At 42.9% G+C, this 24,762-nt stretch overlaps 1 protein-coding gene across 9 annotated transcripts in view; it reads right to left on the minus strand.

Moving 5' to 3' along the window:
• Positions 1–138: 138 nt before the first annotated feature.
• The window catches only part of tjp1b (tight junction protein 1b), a 69,940-nt gene continuing 45,316 nt past the window's right edge, over positions 139–24,762 (minus strand). For 3 of the 9 annotated variants that reach the window (XM_086108744.1, XM_086108750.1, XM_086108751.1), the window contains 27 exons: positions 22,781–22,837; positions 21,732–21,856; positions 21,533–21,635; positions 21,061–21,376; positions 20,628–20,734; positions 19,640–19,808; positions 19,413–19,557; positions 17,833–17,966; positions 17,121–17,226; positions 16,605–16,755; positions 15,948–16,056; positions 15,614–15,833; positions 14,869–15,053; positions 14,674–14,769; positions 14,507–14,589; positions 14,182–14,392; positions 13,998–14,098; positions 13,557–13,907; positions 12,436–12,666; positions 10,559–11,416; positions 9,211–9,302; positions 8,555–8,770; positions 8,280–8,416; positions 6,947–7,418; positions 6,617–6,834; positions 5,450–5,593; positions 139–3,351 (listed from right to left, as the gene is read on the minus strand). In XM_086108744.1, the coding sequence (XP_085964870.1) occupies positions 3,257–3,351; positions 5,450–5,593; positions 6,617–6,834; positions 6,947–7,418; positions 8,280–8,416; positions 8,555–8,770; positions 9,211–9,302; positions 10,559–11,416; positions 12,436–12,666; positions 13,557–13,907; positions 13,998–14,098; positions 14,182–14,392; positions 14,507–14,589; positions 14,674–14,769; positions 14,869–15,053; positions 15,614–15,833; positions 15,948–16,056; positions 16,605–16,755; positions 17,121–17,226; positions 17,833–17,966; positions 19,413–19,557; positions 19,640–19,808; positions 20,628–20,734; positions 21,061–21,376; positions 21,533–21,635; positions 21,732–21,856; positions 22,781–22,837 (5,232 nt within the window). In that variant the 3' untranslated portion in view covers positions 139–3,256. The remainder of the gene's footprint in view (positions 3,352–5,449; positions 5,594–6,616; positions 6,835–6,946; positions 7,419–8,279; positions 8,417–8,554; positions 8,771–9,210; positions 9,303–10,558; positions 11,417–12,435; positions 12,667–13,556; positions 13,908–13,997; positions 14,099–14,181; positions 14,393–14,506; positions 14,590–14,673; positions 14,770–14,868; positions 15,054–15,613; positions 15,834–15,947; positions 16,057–16,604; positions 16,756–17,120; positions 17,227–17,832; positions 17,967–19,412; positions 19,558–19,639; positions 19,809–20,627; positions 20,735–21,060; positions 21,377–21,532; positions 21,636–21,731; positions 21,857–22,780; positions 22,838–24,762) is intronic. The other 6 variants (XM_086108752.1, XM_086108747.1, XM_086108745.1 and 3 more) reach the window with 6 other exon arrangements.

Raw genomic sequence — 24,762 nt, forward strand, 5'->3', positions numbered from 1 at the left:
CACTATGTGGAAATTTGCACTCTCTCTAAATCCCAATTTGATGGAGAACGTGCCTAGTTTGCTATGCAGCTAACAACAAAATAAGCACTTCATGAGATAAATACATAATTTGACAAGACACCTCAGCCCACAGAGTAGTTTACTTTAAAAATGAATTTATTTATTAATACAGTGGTATACATTAAAAAAAAAAAAAAGAAATGTTGCGGAGGGAGAAAAACTTTTAAACAAAAGAAATCCAAATAAATAAAAAGAATGCTCAAAACATGGAGAAAAAAAACTAGTGTTGCATTGAAGTGTTATCATATCAAAAGGAAATAGTACTGATGTGCCATAATAAATCATCTATTAGTAGAAAAATACATTTCAGGGCACACAATAAAGCATCCAGTATCACAAATAAAGGAAGGGACCAGTTGTCGTTCCCCTAAACCCTTTGAGCGCAACTTTTAAAACCATTTAAATCAAGCACTTGTCTATTTTTGTTTTGTAAATAAGAATAAAAACTTTTCATACGGTTAAAAATGCCTTAGGTCTTGTATTTATGCAGTACGTAGAAAAGTCAGACTTATTACTGCGCGAGTCAGTTCCAAGGCTCGGGGGGGGGTTTAACCGGTGTACAAACATAACCAATGTAACTTCTTCGCTGTCTTTTCCTTGTCCCCCCCCCCCAAACAAACATTTTTTTCTCTTTTATACAAAACAATAAAGATATACAAAAGTTGATTTACAGAGAACCAAGGCCATATGCTAGCGGTATGTACAGCCACTTCCTTTTCTGCGCATTGTCACACTTCGTATGCATAGCAGGAAAAGAAAGCAAGACCTTTCATTTCATCGGCATCTATTCTTCACGTGTGCTAGAATCAAGATTCCGATTAGGAGAGAGGGGTCGGGGTGGGGTGAGGGGACAAAAAAAAAAGGGGAAAAAAAGACAACTTTGTGTCAACTGTGACCAGAGTGCCGGATGGATTCTCTCTTTTATATATATATATATATATATATATATATATATATGTATATATATATGCAGATAAGGCATCATTGCTCGCAGTGTTGGATGGTTTCTCATGTGAAGAAGTGATAGCAGGCATCTGGACCTGAGTCATAGCACATGCATAGATCCCTAGACAGCAGGAATTTGTCAGATCAAGTCAGTATATTTGATCTATGGTAAAAGATTTTCTACAAAAAAAAAAATCATCAGTCATCATCACTTTCAGTTCAGCAGAGAGGGGCGTCATAGATGCTAAGAGTGAACTATGTTTCTGTCTGCATTATTCTGTGGCATCAAGCCACGTCAAGCAAGTCTCCAGAGATCCTTCACAGCCGCACCAACCGCAAACAAAATGCTTTGGTGTATGCCCACTTTGCCCTTTGGGGGTAACACTTTGCAGGAAAAAAAACCCTCAGTAATATTAAACATCATCATCTGGGTTCTCACTTTTCAAAGAGCGCGTAGGATTCTTTCGAACAGGGTACACACACACAAATGCTGAAATGGCGTATGACCCCCCCCCCACACCCAAAAAAATTGACCTATCAACCCGCACATGCGCAAACTAATACTTCCTAAGTGTGTCGCGCTTGCGTTTGTATGCACAAAGTCAACCAAATAGCACCACACGCGAATTGAAATGGGCCGTGCCGAAATCGTACGGCTTGTGAACCGGGTGGAAACAAGGAAGGGAATAAATACTGTTTTGTGACCTTGCTGGCATACAAATGAACAACAACAATAAAACATGACAGGGAGGAAGACGGAGATATAAAATAAGTAGCCGGACTTAAGTAGAAGCCCAACTCCCTTCCAAAAAAAATCACATTGACAATGTTGTGACTACTAAAATGGGGGACGCACACATCCGGCTCACACAAATACGGTCCACCATTGAGAAAGCAAATGCCGCTGCAATGGGTGATAAAAAATTCTTTGCAATATATTCTATTTCCCCCTCACTAGTCTCATTGTGATATTCTGATTAATATCGTGTTCGTAGGAAATGATTTACGGCAATTTTGATGGGTCCTAGCGGGCCGGCGATTTTTGCGTTATACCGCCTCTGCTGTCGACTTCAATTGCCCTTGCATTGCAGGGAACAGGTGAGACATGAAGTTCGCAATGCAAGCCCGAGGGCACCTTTGACGCCAATGTCAACAGCGGACAGCATCGCATCGAAATGAATAAAAACAGATGGATGAATCGGATTCATTCTTATCCCACGAATGCAATATTCATGTTTAGACTAGTGGGGGCACAGAAAACATTATTGCAAAGAACATCGTTGCCCTTTAATTTGTATAGCTAGGTTGCATATGCTTAAAATGTGGTAGTGGTAAAACTGACATTTTCTTTTCTTATTTTCTAGGTTAAGAGGGGGAAATGACATCATTTGACCACATTTCAATCACGTGCAACCAATTTACAACATCAACAGACAGCGAGGTGGCTGACAGAAAAAAAAAGTGCAAAGGCAAAACTAAAAGTGGTTTCATGTGTCCTTTATTTCTTCCTCTAGAGTTGGGCGCGCTAGGCGAGGGCTCCTAGAAAGGGGCTCTTGAACCCCACCCGCAATGTCATCCAATCCCCGAGGGGCACTTTAAAAGGCATGAGCAGTATCATTAAAAAAAAAAAAATAAAGTACCAACAAAACATGAACATAAAATTGTACACAAAGTGCAAAAACTGTACATATAATCTAAAGTTGCTGCTTGATGCAGTGGACGTGCGAGACGCATAATACACTACATTTTTTTCCCCCATCTGTCAAGTGTTTTTTTTTTTTTGATAGGACACAAATTTTGCGCAGAAGGTTGCGTACGTTTTGTGCATTTTGCCCATACGCAGCGTTGATAAGTGAGGCCCCTGACATTTTACAAATCATCGCTAAAAATGTCAAGATGAGAATATTCAAGTCTGTGGCACCATCATGCACTCCCATTTCAGTCTCACTGTCCAAAAGTTCTGTTTTTTTTTTGTTTTTCTTTTTTTGCAAGCCTTAAAAGCACCGGGAAAGTTACCCCACCCCCACCCAAAAAACAGAACAGCTGGACTCTGCTGACTGTCCTCACGGTTGTGGTGTTGATTTTTTTTGTTTGTTTAGTGCGGGGCTGGTAAACAACGTGAGAGTGTTGGATTCACCCCTTGAGGTGAACGCTGTATGCTCCTCCACCCTTTGGCCTTGGTGGAGGCAACAGACGCCCCCCCCCCCCACCTTTTCTTTCACATTCAGGAACAGACCAGCTGTCGCCCTCTTCAGAAGTGGTCGATGAGCACAGAAACACAGTTTGCACCCACTAGGTAGTTTGGGTCTCCGGGGAGAGATTTGTTCTGCCAGCTTTTCGGGTCACCTGCACGAAATGCACACAATATAAAAGAAAACTAACTAAATGAATAACGAAATAAATGAATAAACATTTAATAACATTTACGGAAGCGTATTGCTGCCACACCAGAAACTCAAAAATTCAATATCACAATTTAAGGTCATAATTTGGACTGAATGACAAAGTCTCACTTATCAATCAATCCAATCAATCATGTTTACGATAATATGACGCAATACTGACTTGAATCCCCCCCGACGAGGCAGCAATACGCTTCCACATATATGAGCGTTTAAATGAGAGGTTCTCAAATGTTTTCCGTCCAGCGACCCTTACAAGGAAGATATTTTTCCAATGAAACCCCCCACCCCCCTCCAAAATAAAAAATAACTACCATGTGTAAGGCCCCAAGCGTACAGCTGGTGGACCCCAGTTTGAGAACCCCTTCTTGAAATCTAAAGTGGGGAACCTCTGGCCCAATATGATTCGTCAGGCCCAACATGTAATTCTCAAAAAATACCCCCCCCCCCACATGTATGAAAAAGCCCTCAAAAGTATCAACTCCAAATGCTTATAATGCATTCTAAACGTTTGTTTGATTATTGCATCTTTTCATTTTTATGTAGTGATATTTACTGGAAGGCCCGAGATGAAACTGAAGTAACACAAAACAGGTTCCCCATGGCTGATTTAAAGGATAATTCTGACATGAACCATTTTTATTCCCAGCCCAAACACATTTCATGTACAGTATGGCGATGGAGAAATTAAACAATGAGATGAATTCAAAAACAATCTCCTTTTCGAGTTGTTGCTTGTTAAGTTTGTGGTCTGAGTGTCTCAAAGTAGAACAACAGCAAAACTTAAAGACGAAATAACGACACAATGATTTGAATGTTTTTCTCCTCCAATGTGAGGCAAAGAGTTATTCGATTAGTCAAGTGTTGCTAGGGCGTAGAAGCCACTCTGAAGGCTTAACAGACGGTTGGCTTTTTACTGAGCGACATCTTTTAGCCAGTGACACATTTACAAGCTGGGGGGAGGGCGACTTAGTCCTCAAAATCTAGTTTATGATTATACTTGAGGACCCGCAGAATGCTCAGTGAAGCATGTGCTAATTTTCGCACATGCTTTTAAAAAGGCGTTAGACCAAGACATTGCAGATTATAAATACAATTTATTATTATTATTACAAATTTTTAAAATCTTGTTTTTAACTTTTTTTTTTTAACATTATGAGCCAAGTATACTACCGTGATTCTAGTACCACAGCACTGAGCCCGACTGCAAAGGATGTAGCGTAATTAAGTGCAAGAAGAGGCAGAGAAGGTCTGCAACTACTGTAAGGTCCAATAACAGTTGCCTGTTCCCACAGAGCAGAGAGAATAATTTACTAGTTAATATTGTTGCATGCTCTGTTTTGTATATGTTGGCGCTGTGTGTGTTCAAGTAGCGGTTGGTTGAAGTTTATAGTGACTTTATCATCTATGCTAATTTTTGAAAAGTAGGGAATTGGAAATGAATAATGTGATAAAAGACAAAAAAAGAGTGGAGACAAACGTGAAAGTGGACATTGGATTTTTTTAAAAACACCTTCCATCATTTCTAACTGCTGGGTTTTAAATTTGAGTATAAAAATATTCTAAACGAGATGGGATTATGTTAATAGCACACCTGATGCTGACACTGTTGCACTGCAAGGAGTAGAATTGCTGTTAAATTGATATTTATTATTCATTAATTTACCCCCCCCACATCATTATCAGATTCGCATTTGCCATACAGCAAACATTTGTGGGTTTTGTAAAATCTGAGAAATGTTGAGAAGTTAGACTGTGGCAAAGAAAAACTTTTGTTCAAAAAGAAAAACTTGGCCTGCCAGCAAGATGAAAAAGAGCATTCCTTCAATTAGCACATTAATTGTTACTCTGTGGGAGGGACCAAATAATAAATCCTGGCTTATTTCATGAAAATTAGGAAATAATACAAATACAAAGCAGCCTGGTCCAATGGTGAAGGAATGAGGAATGTGGAAAAGAAAGTGAACACACTCTCCTCTACAATCATTCAAATCCTACAGCCTACACATCCAACAAGGACAAAAAGAGCGAGGACAGCGTACCCGACGAGGAGTCGGAGGATTTTAGAGCAAAAGACCAACCATCAGGGGTCATAGACGCACAGTGAGGTAAGCGCAGCTCCACCGGCTTGAGGAACTTGAGTCCGTGAGGGCCGCACATCACCAGCGGGCTTAGCAGCGTTTCCCCTGTGTGGACACGCACCGGCATTCACAAGTCACTCTTTCTATAGAACAACTAAACTTTTGCGTGGCGTTTGTTGTCGTGCTGTGTGGGTCATCTCAAGACACGCGTGATGATTTTCTTCCCTTGTTGTGTGGTCTCTCCAGTTTTAAAAATCGGCGAAGATGCTAAAATCCATTGTACGCAAGTACGCCGTTACGATGTAAAGTTATCAGCGTACAGCTTGTAAAACAAAGTAAGTGGTGATGCTTCCTATTAGCGAGGATTGAGCATTAAAAAAAAGGAAGAGAGCATTGTTGAAAAGCCAAACTGTCCCTCAAAGAGTGCTGGAAATGAAGTACCGTATTGGCCCGAATATAAGACGGCCCTGATTATAAGACGAGCCCCTCTTTTTCAAGACTCAAGTTTGAAAAAAGACTTTTTGAACACCAAATTCATTTTTATACAGAAAATAATTACAGTACATCTGAAACAAATGATTATAACAATATATTTGAGAGAAAAAGCCTGTTGTTTTGCCTCATTCAAATTTAAAGTGCAATCACATTCGTAAATGAATGGCTTCTGGTTTTTGAAATGTAAATTACATCATAACTTCTCCTCAGCTGCCTGTTAACCTGGCCGATCTTCGACCCACTTTTCTCCAGATTGTCACTGCGCTTCTCCATTTTCTGTTATCTCTTCTATTATTTTCTTCTCTTTTCCTTCTTAACGCTATTTTTTATTTTTCTTCTTCGTGCTACCGCTATTTTTATTTTTATTCTTCGTGGCAGGGGTTCACTTTGGCCTGGGGAGTCAAGTTCAGCATTCGCTTCAATGATATCTGGCGTCATCTAGCGGCGTGAATGGGTATAATGTCTAGACCCCGAATATAAGACGACCCCCACTTTTTCAGTCTTATTTCAATGCAAAAAACACCGTCTTATATTCGAGCCAATACGGTACACAAAACTGAAGAGGGCCATCTTGCCGGCGCGCTTCGAAGCTCTACTTGCAGTTGGGACGGCAAACTTCCAAGTGAGACTGACCTTTCTCCTTGTCGAGCGGGGGCAGGATGCTGTTGTCGCGGCACACCTTGAAGTAAATCTCCTGCTCCACGTTCTCCGGGATAGCACCCTGGGGGATGATGATGCTGACGCCCGTCTCGATGGAGCTCAGGACCCCTCCGTTGCAGTTGAAGATGCCTCGGGCGGTGGCCACCACCGTGTGCCCTTCGTCCTCGTCGTCATCGTCCAGCGCGCCGGGGCTGCGGCAGGGGTCAGTGTCATCAATCAGGGTGGCGTTTGGTGCGGAACAATGCACGTTAAGAGCAGCACAGTGACCTCACTGTGGAAAAAAAGAAACCGAGTGAGAATTACCTGACAGGAATGGCTTTGGGGATGGCGTTGATGTTATTGTGCTGGTATTTGGGTCTGTTGTCCATGGTGCGAGTGAAGGTGTCCAGACCGCTGTCATGGTCCAGAGGCTGAGGCGAAAGCTGCGGCTTTCCCCCGCTGTTGCTCACCACGCCGGGCTTGCCGAGGAGCTCCGTCTTCACCTGTGCGTCATTGGGCAGCAGGTTGTGGTTGAATTTGGGGCTCTCGAACTTGCGCTCGAACGGTCGTGCTGAGCTGGTGTACGGCTTGGGGACGTAGCGATTGTAACCGGTGGGAACGGGAGCACCGATGGTCTTCGGGGGAGCCGTATCCGTGCCGTTGACCGGGGACTTGTCGGGAAGGGCCCTTGGGGGCAGATAGCCAATGGGTGTGGGTTCATCCCTGCAAACGGGTCTGAGAGCTGCCAGGTCTGGTTTCGGATTGGGCGGGCTCAGCGGCTCGGGTATGGAGTTCACTGGAGAAAATAGAACCAATCACAGAATTACACCCAAATTTATATCCAGCCATCCTTGAACTTATCCTTACATCCACATATACTAAATCAAAGATCCTGTCAATAAGTTAGTCAAGAGACGTTTGTATTACACTGTATTGTAATATTAAACTGGATGATGTGTTGGAAACAAACGGCTTTTTTATGTTTTTGTGTAAAATCACCTTGAGAAAATCCGGTCAAAAAATGCTTTCAAATTCAAGTAAAACAGCACACCTTGACTATTTCTCAACATATCTCAGGACCTGAACTCAGTCTGCTCCTTGGAGAGCGCATTGATTCTCCAATTGGCTGACTGGTTTCAGTTAAAAATAACAGTGATAAACTGGCAGGAGCCAAAATTCTGAGAGGTTCTCTCAGGCGACACATCAAAATTACCAACAGCCCTAAAAACTTGACTTAAATCGCACCAAGGGAATGTTTTTCATGAAAAGAGCAGTGTGGTCAGTAGAATGGGAATTCTTTAAAAAAAAAATTATATGATTTTATTTATTCGAGAGGATTTTAGATACAGTTGGAGTGCACATACCATGTTTTTTAGGTTAGGTGTCATGATGTTACCAGTATTGATCATTTATCCTGGTCTCAGTCAGGCGTGTGTCACCTTTCTATATCCACTGCACAATGCCTAATGTAGTTGTGAACAAATTGTATCTCCATTTGAACAACAGCAATTGAAGATGCGTGTGAAGCGCACATCGAGGAGACGTGTGTAGAAAGAAGTTAATATGAAGCAGCTGAAATCAACACACTGGCAAATACTGTTGCATAATAATGCTAACAAAATATGACAAATAGTGAATATTGCTGCAGATAGCTTACCATCAGACAGGCTGAGTTTGGGCAGTGTATTGGGTGGGATGGCAGAGCCCGGGGGTCCGTACTGAGAAGAAGGGCTAATCTGAGTAAGGGGATCATATCGTTTATCCCCCGGACTCACTTTCTCGACAGACTCCACCCTAATTTAGGTGAACATAAAAGTGGATGAAGAATGAATAAAAACACAAGTGATTGCTGTTGAAAGGCAGAAGAAAAGCAGGAATGTTTTTTTTTGGTTTTGGTTTTTGAAAGTGGTGACAAAAGGTGTCTGGTTCTACCTGTTGTACGGGTACAACAGTTGAGCTGGTTTGGCCAGATCGTGGAAGCGATTGATGCCAGGATTGGGGAGGCCCATGGCTTTGCTGTCAAAGCTCCGACGATCAAAGTAGGACAACTGCTTCCTGTAGTACTCCTCGTCCTCATCCAGGTCATAGTGATTGGTACGTATTACATCATCAAGTGGTTTAGTGTGAGGCCTCTGTGGCTCAGGAGCCCTAAAAATGAGGCACACAACAATAAGGCATCATTTCATGTGGAGTTTTGTGCGGACATTTCCTTTTATTAAAATTCTAATGCAAATGAAGAAGACCCAGGATGCCTGTCTTGTCTGGTTTACACCTTGAATTTCTTTGGCTGCACAGCTACTGGACTCCACTAGATGGGGCTCAAACAATGTCCTTGTCCAAGTGTGTAAACTATTCCCCATTTAGGGCACTATTAATTAAATTAAGGGTGTCATGTCATTTTGTAGGATAAATGGAGGGCACTCATAATTACCCACAATGCACTTGGAAAAGTAGTGTCCATCAATATTCGATCAATAGGTTAATATTAGACCACAATGCATTGCGAGCAGGAAAAAACATGGCGCAAGTGCCAATAGCCACCTTTTCGGTCACCTTTTCTGAAGGGTGCTGTAATAATGTCAACATACCTGTAGGAGGATCTTTCCTGCTCCAGGTTACTGAGCGAATTTGCCTTGAGCACCGGACCAGGTGCATTTGAAGGTTTGGGAATATCTGCTGGCTGAAAGAGAAAGAGAAGCCAAAAGTTTTTAAAAGTGACGGCAATATTGTTACTTTATGAGAGAATAGCAGATGTTGCTCAGTTTTATGTACCGTATTTTCCGCACTAAAAGGTGCATTGGATTATGAGGCGCACCTTCAATGAATGGTTATTTTGTCATTTTTTTTCCATACATTGGACGCATCGCATTATGAGGCGCAATCTACAATGCCTCCACTAGATGGTGCTATGCTCCTTCCATTCAACTCGAGAGGAGTTCATGACCGCCTCTGAAAAACGTAAATTAACTATTACTGCACATAAATGAAACTACGAAAATTGAAAATAATGCATCAAAACAGAAAATCAAAAAAAAGTGAGGAAATCACAAAAGAAATTATATATCCCACCTACAGAATTTATTATGTATTTTCTCGCTTGATTTTCGTCATAGTTTCATTGAAGTAATCATTAATTTATGTTTTTCGGAGGCGGCCATGAACGCCTCTCAAGTGGAACGGAAGAAGAGAAGGCACGGAGACGGACAAAGACGTACAGTACCGGTATTTGTTGAGACTGTGAAAACCCTTAATAAAGTCTGTGTTTTAAAAAAATAAAATAAAACCACAGCTCTCCTTTTTTCAACAAATACAGGTGCGTCTTTGTCCGTCCCCGTGCCTTCTCTTCTTCCATTCAACTCGAGAGGCGTTCATGACCGCCTCAGAAAAAATGCATTTCCTTGATCATACCTCCTACAGAACGATGTCAGTAGTCGTTATTCCTTTGTTGTGTATTCACAATATGATGAAGTCACAATATAAATTCTGTAGGGGGTGATAGAATTTATTTTGTGATAACCTTGCTTGCTTTTCAGTTCTGATGTATTATTTTCAATTTTCGTAGTTTCATTGAAGTAATCGTTAGTTTACGTTTTTCCTCTCGAGTGGAACTGAAGAAGAGAAGGCACGGAGACGGACAAAGACGTACCCGCATTTGTTGAGACTGTTTTAAAAAAACAACACCACAACTGTCCTTTTTTCGGAGCCGCAACAAAAACCTATTTAATAAAGCAGCAATACAGTTCACTGAACCAACAGCAAGTTATAACATTGTAAGCATGTCTCCAGCAAGGAGCCATCTTGGGGTCGACATTTTACCGTAATGACCATACACAAGACGCACCGGATTTTAAGGCGCTTGGTGAGCTTTTAAGAAAATGTAAGACTTTTTGGTGCGCCCTATACTGCGGAAAATACGGTAATTTAAGAGCTAGGTACCCTGAGAACTGACGATTCTCCTTCCTTCGCCCTGTCCATCGAAACGGACCGTTTATTTTCAAACATCTTTACTCTGTTGAGGACTGACTGCGGTTTCATGGCTGGGTCCTCCTCCGGGTCTTCCCGTTGGAGGGGTGGCAAGGGTTTGGATCCAGGAGTGACTGCTGGCTCACCAGGGGATGTGAGGGCCTCTGTTTTCGGAGGAAGAATTGGTGGTTCACAGTTCATCACAGGCTCATGCATCCCTGCCTTGAAGCCACGGTGTGGACCAGGAATGTAGGATGGCCTTAGACCAGAGTCACCGTAATACTGCTTTGGCGCTTCTGGAGACCGAGGCGAGTTGATGGGAAAGCTGAGAGTATCTGCCTCATAAGGAGAGCGGGCATCGTAGCTTACAGGTGGCGGTGGTGGAGGCAGATCATCGTAACGAATTGGCCCAGGCTTAGTGTGGCGTGCTCTGCTATCGTATCCCACAGGAAGAGGGTCTTCATATCGAGGCTGAGGAGGGCTGTAGTCCCTATTTGGGCGATCCTCGTGCGGCGAGCGGTGGTTGTAGCCGATGTGTTGCTGGTGGGCCGGCTGGTAGCCCGTGGGCTGGGAGGGCGAGGTCTGCTGGTCGTAGGGGGACCAGTGTTCGTTGTAATGAGGCACACGGTTGTCGTAGTGCATGTGAGAGTCAGCGTTGTGAGACTTTGGTTCTGTGTAGCCGCCTCCATCGTAACCGTAAGGCGGGTGGTCGTATTCTCGGTATGGCTGCTTGTCCTGGTATGATAGCTGGTGACTGTAGCTCATAGACTGCTTCAGGCCGTGGTTCATTCGCACAGGTTCCTCCATATTGTACAGGTCTTTTTTGTACATCTGTGAAGAGACGATATGAAATGAACGTGTTTGTTACGCAACGCATGGTGATGATCCCACACTTTTAAGCACCATCGTATTTCAAGACAGAATGCCGGGGAAGGATATCCCCAACAACAAATAAAAATGAATCAGCAGAATACTTCAAAATGTAAAAGTAAAATTCATGAAAGTGAGCATACAGTCATACTTTCCAAATTAACTAATGGCATTTGTCAAAGTGCAAATTATACAAGCAATTTGGTTACAAAATTGTTCTGAATGCCCGTTTGACAAGATGCCTTTCAAGAATGACGCTCATCCATATTTCTTGTGTGATTTTTTTTTTGGTGGTTTAAAAAAAAAGTTTCATCGTGAAGACAATTTCATTTCTGAAAGGCCACATATCAAACATATGATGTGTAGCCTGTAGACAGCAAGTGGAGTTAAAGCCCCACCTATGGAAGAGGGTTCATTGATGGCCATCTGCTCAGAACGAAGCATGTGAACATTAAAATAATGCAGTGAACGGAGGTGAGTACTTTGTTCCATAGGGAGAGTTGTTTGGTGGAAATCATTATCAAGAGTACTGTCTGCAGGTTAGCTTTCATCATGCAATTCAACATTCAGTCAGTCAACCTACTGGCACTACAACACGACACATCTACAATAATGCCACTCTAAGTGCTCATTTTTCATCTACGCAAGAGAGTTAGCGCTAAAGGAACCCAAAAAATATTTTGGAGCCATGCAAAGGAAGTTAAAGGCAACAGTTAGGGCTGGTTGTGGATGGTCTTCACCCTGGCCAAAGACTCAGATTTACCAGTCCTTCTGGTCTCCCAGGTCTCACCATTGTACATGTGGACGAGTATGTCACACATTCTCTGGGAGCCAGAGGCACACAGTGGGCTCAGTGAGGCACACAGTGTGGGCAATTCATGCAGAGAGCGAGTGGAAAGCATGTGCGAGAAGACAGGCAGTTAAAACAGCAGACTGTGGCCCAGGCTCGATCCAAGTGGGTGGTGGTAAACAGCGGGTACCTTTGGTTCTGGACCAGGCGGTCCAGACGGGTGGGGTTCATGTGGTGGTGGTGGGGGCTGAAAATGCTCAGGGGCAGGACTGGGGCTGCTAAGTGAGTCAGCCTGAGGAGCTGCGGCTGCAGCAGGGGGCTCCTCTAGGTGCAAACCCTCTAGCTGTACAGGCTGCTCAACAGCAGGGGGCGCTACCACCGCTGCAGGCAAGGAGAGCATGGGCAGAGAAGCCTCCTCTTGCTGTGAATATTGTTAAAAGACATTTACAAACACAGCTTGCCAAGGGCACACAAAGAAAAGCGAAATCTAACACCCTGATATCTCTTCTCACACCAAGTGAGCCAGTCGAGGCTCTTGCAAATGTCTGCTTTGATCAGACACTATACAAGTAGCTTCTAAATATTGTATTGAGGTAATATTGAGGCAATGTCCACACTTACAGATATTTTGAAAATGTGTATTGCCCATTGAGTGCCCCCAAAATGTTTTTCTTCTCAAAAATATTTGTCCACAACTATGCTGTTTGGGGGAAAAAAAGAAAACAAACGAACAAACAAACAAAAAAAAAACCCTGTCACGTGCTCTCCTAAAAATAAATAAATAAATAAATAAAAGGCAGGGCAGGGGTATTCAATCCTGTTCTTCAAGGGTTATTCTCCTGCCTGTACAGATGTGGCCCTTGAGGAACACAACTGAAGACCCCCGAGACAGGGTATAAAACTCCTACCTGTAATGCCATTGCTGCCAATACAGTGAGCAATATAAATGCACAATACACAAATGGCGTCCAGTGATGGATGATGAGATTTGACCATGTTGTATCATCATTCAAAGAACTAGTCTTTTACTCACAGAGAAATGAATAAAGAACTGAACATAACAGATGACCTAGGACACACAACGTTGCGGCAACAAAAACAAAAACATTACCAAAAAGTATTTTCAGACCAAAACAAAGTTTGAATGAGGAGAAGTGAAAAAGTGAATTGTTTGTGTGGACATGGCCTTAGCCAACAACCAAGATGACAAAAAGGAATTAACCTCTATTTCAGAGTTACTGTCTAAACAGTACATCAATTCACAGAGGTGCGCGCACAAACTATGGTGGTTTAAAGGGCGAGGAACAGTACCTGCTGCGGAGATGGCATCTTGAAGCCAGTGGGGTCGATACGATTAGTTGGATCAGGTGGCACCGGGTGCTGGTATCCGGGGTAACCAGGGGTGTCCTGAATGACGGGTGGATCTTCCCTCACAGGTTCGGAAGACCGCGTGATGGCGGGCTCCGTGGGCAGACCCACCTCGTCATTCAAGGTCTCGTCGAGCTCCTGGTCCGTGTAGGCTCCGCCCTCTGTGTCCGTGTCTTCGTAGTCCGATGTGTGGCGGCTGTCCGTGCTGTACATGGAGTACTCGCTCCCTGGAGCTGACAGGTAGGACAGACGGTCGTCGTGGATATCCAAGTCATCTTCCGTGGTGCCATCCGCCTGAGAAGAAACCATTTACCCTTAGGCTAATGATTCGCACTGCATTGTAAGCGTGACTGATTTCCAAAATCCAAGGCGCCCATTGCTCACCTTTCCCTCAGACACCCACACCAGCTGGTTCTGTTGCTGCTGGATGGTCTCCTTAAGAGCTCCGTACCAACCGTCATTCATGTTGTTCAAGTTAATGGTGGCTATAAAAGAGAATTTGGGGCTCATTAATGAAAAGGAAATAACTCAGCTTTTTAGTGCCTCTTAATATTCCGTGGCCACTCACTGGTGAACAGGTGATGATTATTCTTCCTCAGCTTGATGGCTCGTTCGTACAGCTTCCTGGCACTTTTCCGGGACTCCGGACACAGCCTTGTCCTCATGTTCTTCACACCCTGCTTGTTGTCGGGATTTAGGAAGACTACGATTGGGTACCACTGAGCATAGTTCAGCCTGTCCACAGCATTCGGGGTGATGTCCAGCACTGCGTGTTTGTCCTTGAAGAAGGCACAGATGATGAGATGATGCATTGGGGTGATTAAATAAGAAGAATGTATTGTGGATATCCAATTCAACAACCAAAAAATAAAATATAAAAACAGAGAGCTCACTCTATCTATGATTTGTTTGATGGTGTGAAGACGAATAATTCCTGAACTGCGCTGGTCGGTACCTGCATCTCTGGGCTCGCTCTCTGAAAGGAATATAAACAATTAAAGCCACAAACCATACCTTGTGCATGTTGTACTGATGTCCCAAACATGATATGTAAACGTACTTGCAAGCTCAAAAAGATCTGGCTCTTCTCTGGCGAGTTTTTCCCGTGCAACATCGGCAATAGGTCCAAATATCACAACAGGTCTTAAGAAACCAGCTACAATCACACATAACAAATTAAATTGTACAACTCATGAAGTAATGATGTACAACTCACATGATGTAATGTTGACACGTGTGCGGTCAAATGTTTCACCTTCTCTCAATACAACCCTCTCGTAGGCTGGGAACTTTGTCTGGACTGGCTGAGAGGAAAGATCTTCTCGGCTCTTCCTGAGGTTCCTCTTTGAACTTCGAAGACCACGGAACCTCCAGAAGTCGGCCCTGTCGCCGCCGGCTGTTTTGGGGAGTGTGTATTGCACGCTGGAGAGCTGCTCCGCTCTGTCGACATATCGCAGGAAGGCAGATAACACTTGACGCACAAAGTAATGGATGTGTCATAAGCTTGGCAACGCTAATCTCAATACTGCCAGCAACCAAGAGCATTTCAAGGAAATGACAGATTTAAAATAAATAACAAGACGCAATGTCCAAATACGCTCCATTTATTCTGCAAGTCTTTTTTTTTTTTGATGATCAAACTTCCTTCTAAATCCGACATAAACCAGACACTTCAGGTTACCCTGCATAATCGAATGAGATCACCAGATACCGGAGCTGCATCAAGATCTTCCTCTACAAAGAAATGTTTGGATTCAAGTATTACTTTAACAGCACATTAACAATGTAGTCGGCACGATTGGACGACCACATTGCGATGTATTGACAAGCATCATACTGTATATTTTGCCCCATTTGTGACTAAATCAAGTTAACTAAAATCTGAATGAATAAACAAGACGGAACATAAAGATTACTAAACACAAACTGTATATTTTTTGAAGTGTCTTTTGTCAAGAAGCTTGTGGCTTGTGTTATCTGTTTTTTGAGGATGAGGTCACCTGTTTTTGTTGGGGATGATGCCCCTCTCCACCTCCTGGTGGTTCTTGCCAATGCGAATAGCGAGCCAGGAACCCAACTTGCCATTGTAGAGGGTATCCACCACACGGAACACCTCGCCCTTGTTAAAGCTTAACCCGTATGGAGATTCCTTCTCGTACTCAAAGTGGGTCCGGATGTAAAAGGAGTCACCCACATCAGACTCCACAATCCGCCGATAGACTAAAAAAGAAAAAAAAGAACTAAATTCATGAATAAATAAATGAAAAGAGCAATAACCTGATTTACATTTGGAATGATGAGACTGATGATACTAAAGTCATTTTCTTGACTTACCATCTTTCTTCTTTTGAGCCAAAATGGTGACCTCTTCACCTTTAGGAAGATCCAGGAGGAACAGCACTGCCTCCTCTCGGATTATGTTTGCAAAATCTACGTTGTTTACCTGCAATTAGGCAAACCATGTTAGGCCTGGTGCTTTTATTCCTAAAAAATGTTCCACCTTTTTGGTGCTTTTAAGTTCAATCGTAGGGCTATCTCACAACTGAAAGCATGGTGAAGGGTAGACATCTGTAAATTATGGGTTCCTAGATCTCTCTGTACTCCATATTGCCAGGGAAACGTACATTTTTTTGGTGGAGTGTAAGAATGCAAACCATTTCTCAAAGAAAGGAGGTGTACAAAAAGAGATGTATGGAAATGGTACACACAGTCAAAGGAAATAGTTTTTTTTTTTTAATTGGCTGTGCGCTTCCAAAGTCATTGCCAAGAGACTGGCCCAGAGGTACAGGAATTTTGGAGCAAGCATTGTACATGAAGAAGAATAAAAAGGGAGAGCTTCAACTGCATGCACAATAAGCCAAAACTGCGTAGAGCAATTTGGCACTCCCTTTTGTTCACGTTCAGAAAAGTGAAAAATGTTCAATAAAATAACTGACTTTTCAAGAACCCTTCACCTTAAAACACTTTAATTTGGGATACAAAGAAAAGTACCCTGAGAATTTGGTCACCCTCCTCCAGGCCCTCCTTCGCGGCCGGGCTATCCTCCAGCACTCCAGCAACAAAGATGCCAACATCATTCCCTCCTGCGAGCCGCAGACCCACACTCTCACCTTTTTTGAACTTGACCAGCTTCATGCTTGGCCTGAGGATGGAGGACAAAGAAAACAGTCAGACTTTATTAGACATGGATCAACTTGAATGGAATTTTTGCTTTTTTCAAAGCAAAGCGAATGACGAGTGGATTTCTGAACGCTGCCCTACTTTGTATTTTCTTCAACTTTGTGTTGTTAACCAAAAAAAAAATATTTCCTGCAAATGCTGCCCTCCTTTGCTTCTCGTCAAGTACGGTCACCTGCTTTTGCAGATGGCCACAGAGATTACAGTCACTTTTGCTTTATAGTTTAAAACTCCAACCCGCTCCTTGTAGTCTCATTTAAAACTGAGCATTTTCTTCTTATTGGAGGCGACATTTGGGACGCAGCCTAAAATGAATACGATTAAAAATACCTAAGGATGCCGTCATCGTGAGCAACACTTGGCACAGGGGCATCAGAGGGGCTGACAGGCAGGTCCACGTCTGGCTGTCCGGGCTGGGCGTACACTGGCTTCGGCTCTGAGACAGATGAGCATCATCAAAACAAGAGGTATACATTTAAAAGAAACTCGCGCAATAATTGTTACAAACACAGAAGGCACACACAGTGGTCCAAATTCACAGGTCGGGTCCTGCGAAGGCTGCATGACGTCACTTCCGCCATCAACCGAACATGGTGTCCAAATTCATATTATGCCTGCGAACTGTATTTCTAGAATTTGGAAAGCACGTGGGGTCGAGGAGCACCGCAAGTGACGTCATGCGGCTGAAAATGCGGCCTTAGCGGGACACTGTGAATTTGGATTGGAAATTGGGAGTCCTGAGCGGAGAGGACAATCAGAGAGGAAGCGGGGAGCTGCAGGCTGGAAATGAGACGTCAGACTAAATAGGATCATATGGTTTATTTTCACTTGGCTCCAGGCAAGTTAACCCTGGCTCGGCAGGCATTTGAAGCTGAACTTTTTCTTGGAATTCATGTACCGGTATTTAAAACAATCAGGGGGGAAAAAAAAAAAAAAAAAAACCAACTGTAAAGATTTCTTAGTCAGGGCTGTTGTGTTGCATATGACCCAGGAAACACATCAAGAAAAGTTGGGTTCAACTGCTGACGCTCGACTATCTGACCTGGGAGCGGCGGAAGTAGTTTCTCATCTCTAGTGAGAGCTGGCTCTTTCGGCTTGGGCAGAGGAATTTCCTCCGAAAGCTTTGCTGGTGTTGAAGCCCCTTTTGATAGCCGCTCTTCATCTCGACTTCTGTGACTGCGGTCGAAAAGAGATGGATTTGTTCAGGTCACCATCAAATGCTGCACTGTAAGAGTCTTGAGGTAATAGAGGCATCATCTTTGGTAAAAAGAAGAACAAACGGGGTTGTACTACACCAAGAACTAAATTTATGGAGAACCCCCAGAAAGGAACAGGAAAAATAAAAAGAGGACAACTGAACAGCATGAATCTGAGGTCACAACTTTCCTCTTTCATATGTTCTATTTATAGAGCATCTTTATCTTCCTTCTTCAAGGTGACCATGCAGACACTTAACAGCCTGTAGATTGGTAAGACCTTACTGTATGCCTCGAAGCCTACTGCAAAAAGAGCCGTTTATTACAAATGTCAGCATCAGGTTCAAATAATCAGGAATGACACAACACAACATGCCACTTTGTTTACCACAATGCTGGAAGAATGCCGTGTTGCTGCCATGTTGCTGAGGGATGTCAACAGCTTTGGCCTTTTGAATTCACTGCTTTCGTAGCCGCATTTTCGGTCCAAGTGTTTATTCAGCGACATTACTCATGTCACTTAAGTCCAATATAACAATCGCATATACAAGGCAATGCCGCAAAACATCCCCCCACCAGAAATACCGGGTAAAATATTCTTCACATTAATCGAGATTAACTGTTTCAATAACGTCACTAAAGTGTCTTGTTTTACTTTTGATTTAAATTTTGTGACCACTCCAGTCTGTTTCGCTGAATGATGAAGGGAGCAATAATACACTTATAGAAATATGCAACTTTTTGTAAGGTTTAAAATACTGTGCACAAAATAGATGCAGATCCTTGTTGCAATACTCTCAAATGCAAAGTGCATTGCTTGAAAAGATTTCTTTGTTGGAAATATCCGTGTGTTTAAAGTTTGTCCCCAAAATAATAATGTGGATCTACTTCTCTGACTCTGTGCTTTCCATTAAATTCGCAAGATTTACACAATTGTACTAAATAACACTAGCTTTTCAACTAATTACTGTAGTTACAATTTACATGAACCATCAATTTACGGTATTCTCCAACTGGCCACAAAAGGGGGGGGAGATAAAGTTTATAGTGATGCATTTTATTATTTTCATATCTTCCCACTAATGGTTACATTTTACAAATGTGATGCAAATTTGTAAGAAACTTTTTTTTAAAAAAGAACTCTGCCAGGAAAGAAAAGTTGCAAAAGCTTATCAATAATTCTTCCTGTGTGAAAATAACAACTTGAGGTTAGTACCATGGGATGATGTTTTAGAAGGGAAAAAAAAGTTTACAGTTAACTGTTGGGTTTTCCTCTGAACAAAACATTTTAATTTTTCATGAGTCACTATTGTTTGGTATCAAAATAGATTTATGTAGTGATACAAAAATGACCCCAATAAACATATTCCTATTTACAAAATTATGCATGCGATGATGCAAGTTTTTGTGGATTGCAGATCTTCACCTGCCATTGCTGATTTGAGGTGGCGAGTGTCTGGAGTGGTCTGAGGGTTCCGATCGTCTGTCTGGAGAGCGGGAGCGGCTGCTACGGAGTCTGTCGTGCGATCGATTGGAATGGTCGGATGCCAGAGAATGGATATCTGAAATGTCTGATATCACACACGCACGCACGCACACACACCGTTAAGCGCCCGCAGCCGGTGAGCAGTTCACACTTAGCAGCAATCTCACCGTCTCTGTCGGAGGCATTGGCTGAAGGAATGCTGTCATCGAGGTCAGGGATGTTCAGCAAGGTCGCCCTGTCATCCCTCTGAACAACCATTTTTAGCTTGCCCTTTGACCTTTCTATCAGCTTCTTGGCATCGATCAAGGAGAGGTTCTCGGTCACGGTGCCATTGATCTATGAGAATCAGACGACAGGTGGTTAGATGATCTATGATATGGCAACCATTTCCCCTCAACCAGACATTTTTAAAGCCATAGTTTGCCACTTAAGTACCATATTTAATAGCCGTGATTGGATGCAGATCAACGGCAACACTGGTCGTCCTTTTCAGAGTGAAATCAACCCAGAGACTTCATTCGGAATACAGGCCAGTAAGATCCAATAAAAGAACTGTAGCGACGTTAATTCTTTGTCTTGACTAATATTCTCAGAGAAGCATGTCTTAAATTGCTGTAAAATTGTAAGGCATCCCATTAACAGTGGTGAGTGTCTCTGTAGCACTTATTTTGGGTAAGCATGCTTTTTTTTTTTTTAAATTACAGATCTTATTTTTGATTTCTTTGACTGCCCAGGCAGACAGCGAGATGGAGAGTGTAGAGTGATGTATTCGAAAGGTTGAATAGGTTGAAAAAACCAAAACTTTATTCTGATGTTGAGAGACAAGAGAGTTGACGGAACAATTGATTGAGAACAGTTACAGTTTGAAATAAATAAATGCCTGTTCTGCACATCGTGCTATTTTATGTGTCGTGCAAAACCAGTGGAGGTTCTGGAAGCGCACCAGCTAAATGCTGTTATGCAACATTTGAGAGCACAAAACAGCAGTTAAAAAATATATATATATTTAAAAAAACAGTGGCTGCTACTTTTCAATTCCACTACATTAGCACTCCTTATTTCTCCTCACCATCACAAAAAGAACATCGTGCAACATAATCAGTTGCTTCATAGATTTTTGCACTATTTGATGTTTCCCCACCAGCCTGCCCTCACCTTCAGTACAACGTCGCCCTCCTGGATGTTGCCATCCCTGGCTGCTAGGCTCTCGGGGGAGATGTCCTTGACGAAGATGTGGCTGGCCAAGCGCAGGCCATACTCTGCTTGGTAAACAAACAAAACAACAAAGACAAGGTTAGCACAGAGTTGACAAAACAGCATGGCGCAACACTACGCTCGGATGCTGCTTCCGCCAGGATTAACAGTGAAGATTAAAAAAAGATTAATTCCGCTTCTCTTTTTACTAAGATTTGAGTAACTTGGATTCTGCTGTGGCTGGCAAGTTTTGTCTTCCCTGGAAGTTGACCAAAATTGACTTGGAAGATTTTGAATCTGACCCAGAGGGAAATAAAGTGGGAGGAGATGTTCCTGGATTAACAGTTGGGACTAATTATCGTCCTCTCTTCCATCCCGACTTTGTGAGCCTCACCTTCATTTTTGCGCGATTTCACCAGCGTGACCTTAGCAGGGCGAGGAGGCAGGTTGTGTGAGCGGCGATCCGACCGCGGTGAAAGACTTCTCTCCCGTGAGCCACTGCGTTCACGTTCCCTGTCCCTTCGGCTGCAGCTCCGGCCGCTGCGCCTTCCCATGGCTCCGCCCATACTGCTGTAGGCGCCACTACGTCCACTCCGCGTCTCGTATATCTCTTCATCGTAGCTGTCCTCTTCCTCATCATGCTCCGACATCGTTTCCCGCTCCCCAAGGCGACCCAATGGGACGTGAACTTTCCTCTTCCGTCTGATTGTCTGCTCAAAGTAAATAAGATGCGAGGAAGTACTGGTTACAGAGACATGACTCAATCACATTGATTAAAGTCAGCTCAGGGGACGTCCATTTTCTATTTTTGAATTACTGACAGAAAGATACTATTTCCCAACATTGAATAACACAATTTAACTTACAATTTTGGCAATTTTCCCACTTTTACGAAGCTGCTGGACTGCATAGGCGTGTTCCACATTATCCATGGACACGGCATTGACCATGACAACTCGGTCATTTTCCCTATAAGAAGAGGAGACATGCTGGACTTGTTCAAGAGCAAGGTGGAAAATGTGGAACTGATCAGAGTGCGCTGCCAATGATAGTTGAAGAACTTACTGGAGTAGCCCTTCAGCCGGGCCACCTTTCAGCACATCTGAGATGACAATGGAGGTTTCGCCACTCTGAAAATGAGGGTTATCTCGGCCTCCTGATATGGCTATCCCGAAACCAAACCCTGGTGCCTGTATTTTAAAATAAATACATGACAGAGGTCATTTATTTACACTGATATAATTTGTTATCACAATTAAGATCCCCCACGGGGAAATATTCAGTCCACAGAGATTAGACCAGTGGTTCAGTGTAGACCACACAAAATGCAAGCATGCATGGAGTAATATCAGTGCGATGATGCTAATTGCACCCTTGAGTCGAGTCCGGGGGCCTTCAGCACTTTACTCAAAGCACCTGGGCAGATGTCAAGACGCAGAACGGCATCTCTCTACCAACTGGTTACAAATCCAAACTGTGACTCTCTAGTTCCCAAGCCCAAGCCATTAAGGATGAGCTGCAACCAGACTAATGCAATATTTAACACTGGGCAACAGTTTTGAGAAAAAAAAAAATCTGTTGTAAAATTTTTATGCCGACTAAAACTGAAATTGGAAAGGGGATTCCAAAATATCTAGCATGTCAAGTTTTCTTTCTTTACAGCTTAACCCGGAAATAAGCAAAATTCCCTTGATGAGCAGTTGTAAGACTCTAGTAAGAAGAGCTGAATACGATTAAGATTGTGGCAACTTTTTTTGTGCAGTCACAACTCAGACCGTGCAGTGAGAGCTATGTGCGGCTCCCAATAGGTCAGTACTATCAATATCCGCAAACAGAAAGCTAACTCAACAAAAATTCATCTGTTCCCCAGTGTAATACGTTAGAATCATTGTTATTAGGTTGATAACATGCTTTTACTCATTTTGGTCGTGCTTTATTTAATCAATGGGTCGTTATGCAAAAGGCTTCATGAAAATGTGTCACAAAAAGGATTCATCCGCATTTTGGTTTCATACACATTCTTGTGTTCTAGAGACAAAAAAAAAAGAGAAATAACCAGGACAGAGTTTTCCAAGAAAGATCTTAATTTGTAAAGACTATCTTTGAATACTCACCCTGTGCAGTGTTACAGTGTGCTGTTCCCAAATGACGGTCTCCTCCATTGCTGCGCTCTACAAGACACACACAGAAGATCACAGTGAGATAAACACAAGATGTCCTCGATAGACTTTGAGGAGAATTTTGATAGACTTTGGGGAAAATACAATTCACAAGATTATTTCTTTGTCGTGACAAAAACAATTATCTTTGTTCACTGGAACCCAACTCGATTTTATTCATATAGCGCTTTCACAAGGGCCGCAGGTGAAACAAAGCAATGCATCTCGACAACTCTCTTCCCCCAACGTAGGTCGACAAAGAAGTTTCCTCAACTGTTTGCGCTTTTTCTAAATCAGTGCCTCCGGTGACAGTATACGTATAGTAACGACAATATGTAACGTTATATGCACAGCGAGTGACATCACAACCAACCAATATTGCTCGCATGGATGACTAAGCAAACTGACACACAACATCCTCACCGACTATTGCTCCAACGTGTCAGGATACTCTCTTATTCGATGCCACGTCTACTGTATTCTTGCTTGGTCCAAAGATAAAATAAGGCCACACTAATCGAGTCAATGACATTAAAGCACAGCCTTGGTCACAGCAACCCCCTGAGAGGAGGAGATGAAGGTCAACTCCTTCAGCTGTTAGAGCGACCTTGTCCTCAGCGCCTCCGCTGCTCATTCTTGATCTGTGCTCCTACATCATGTCACCTCCACATGTTTAATGGCCGCTCCTAAAACATTATCAAGTCTAGAGGGTAGTAAAAGATGGATGTAAAATGATTGCTTGTCTGTCAACCTAATAGAGGAGAATATTTCATACGTCCCTGCATATATAGATGACTTCCGTGTACAGCAGCATCATGTCTACTTGTGTTTAACATGGCAACCGGCTAACGATTTGGGTAACAAGACCCTAAATGGGACGCAAAGGCATAAATCGCCACAAGTGGCCCCGCACATTCTTGGCCTGGCAGCCGCAGTCATTAACTCCTCAGGCAGCTCATGGCGGGACTCGACACAAGAGGAGTGAGCAAGTTTGAATGAGATCACCACTCGCGCACCCCATCCCCCAGTCCTTTTACACAAAGTACACTGCAGCACTTGAGTAGAGGGGTAAAATACATCTGAATATTAACAAGACTGCAGAAAAGATAGAATTCCAATTGGGACTCTTTAAGGAGGTCTAATTTACGATTATGGCCAATTGGTCAGCCGCCATGGAAACACAGATGCAAACAAGTCAAATAGCAATACTCCGTGTCAAGGCAGACAACGTGTATCTCATTTTTGGTCAACATTGAAAGTTTTTCTCGGTTTTGCAAGAAATATACTGTACATTTGGTTCTAAAGCTACAAATTGATCCGAATGAAGGGAAAGCCCCGCAAAATGCAGGGAAAACAAATCTAAAGTGCTTTATTTGCTTTTTTGTCTCACCCCCCCCCCCTTCTTTTCTCCCTTTGACGCACACATTCCCCTTTGAAGGCATGCAGTTTGACGTTTTCCTCCTGCAGCGCTTGTTGCTGCGGTAACACACAGGGACCACTGTGGTGGGTTTTTTTTCTTCTTTTTAGTGGGCTGACATTTACAGTGCTTGGCAGGAAGACAATTGGATTTACATACCAAAATGCCTTTGTACTTTTTAAATGAACAAAAGTGAACAGGCAAGAAAGAGTGGGTAAACAAACTTTTGAAACATCTTACTTTGGGGGTTACAGTAGCTGGTGCAGGCGGCTACAAATGTGAAAGGACCGCATTCAGTTTTGTGCCAAAACAAAAGTCATTTTTGTGTACTATTGTGAATCATTTGAAATAAGTCAAATGATATTTCTTTAGAACTCATTTTCTATACAGCGGACCTCCGCAAACTGGTCTGGCACCCATTGAGTCACATACTCAAGATGTTTGTTCATCACATCCATCCATCAACTGATTCGCTTCTCGCAATTAAAAAAAAAAAAATCGACTGGATCTGGTGGGTTGC

The sequence above is a fragment of the Hippocampus guttulatus genome, chromosome 4 (genome assembly GCF_054856545.1).
Source record: "Hippocampus guttulatus isolate MCC_2025c chromosome 4, RoL_Hgut_1.0, whole genome shotgun sequence".
Taxonomy (NCBI): domain Eukaryota; kingdom Metazoa; phylum Chordata; class Actinopteri; order Syngnathiformes; family Syngnathidae; genus Hippocampus; species Hippocampus guttulatus.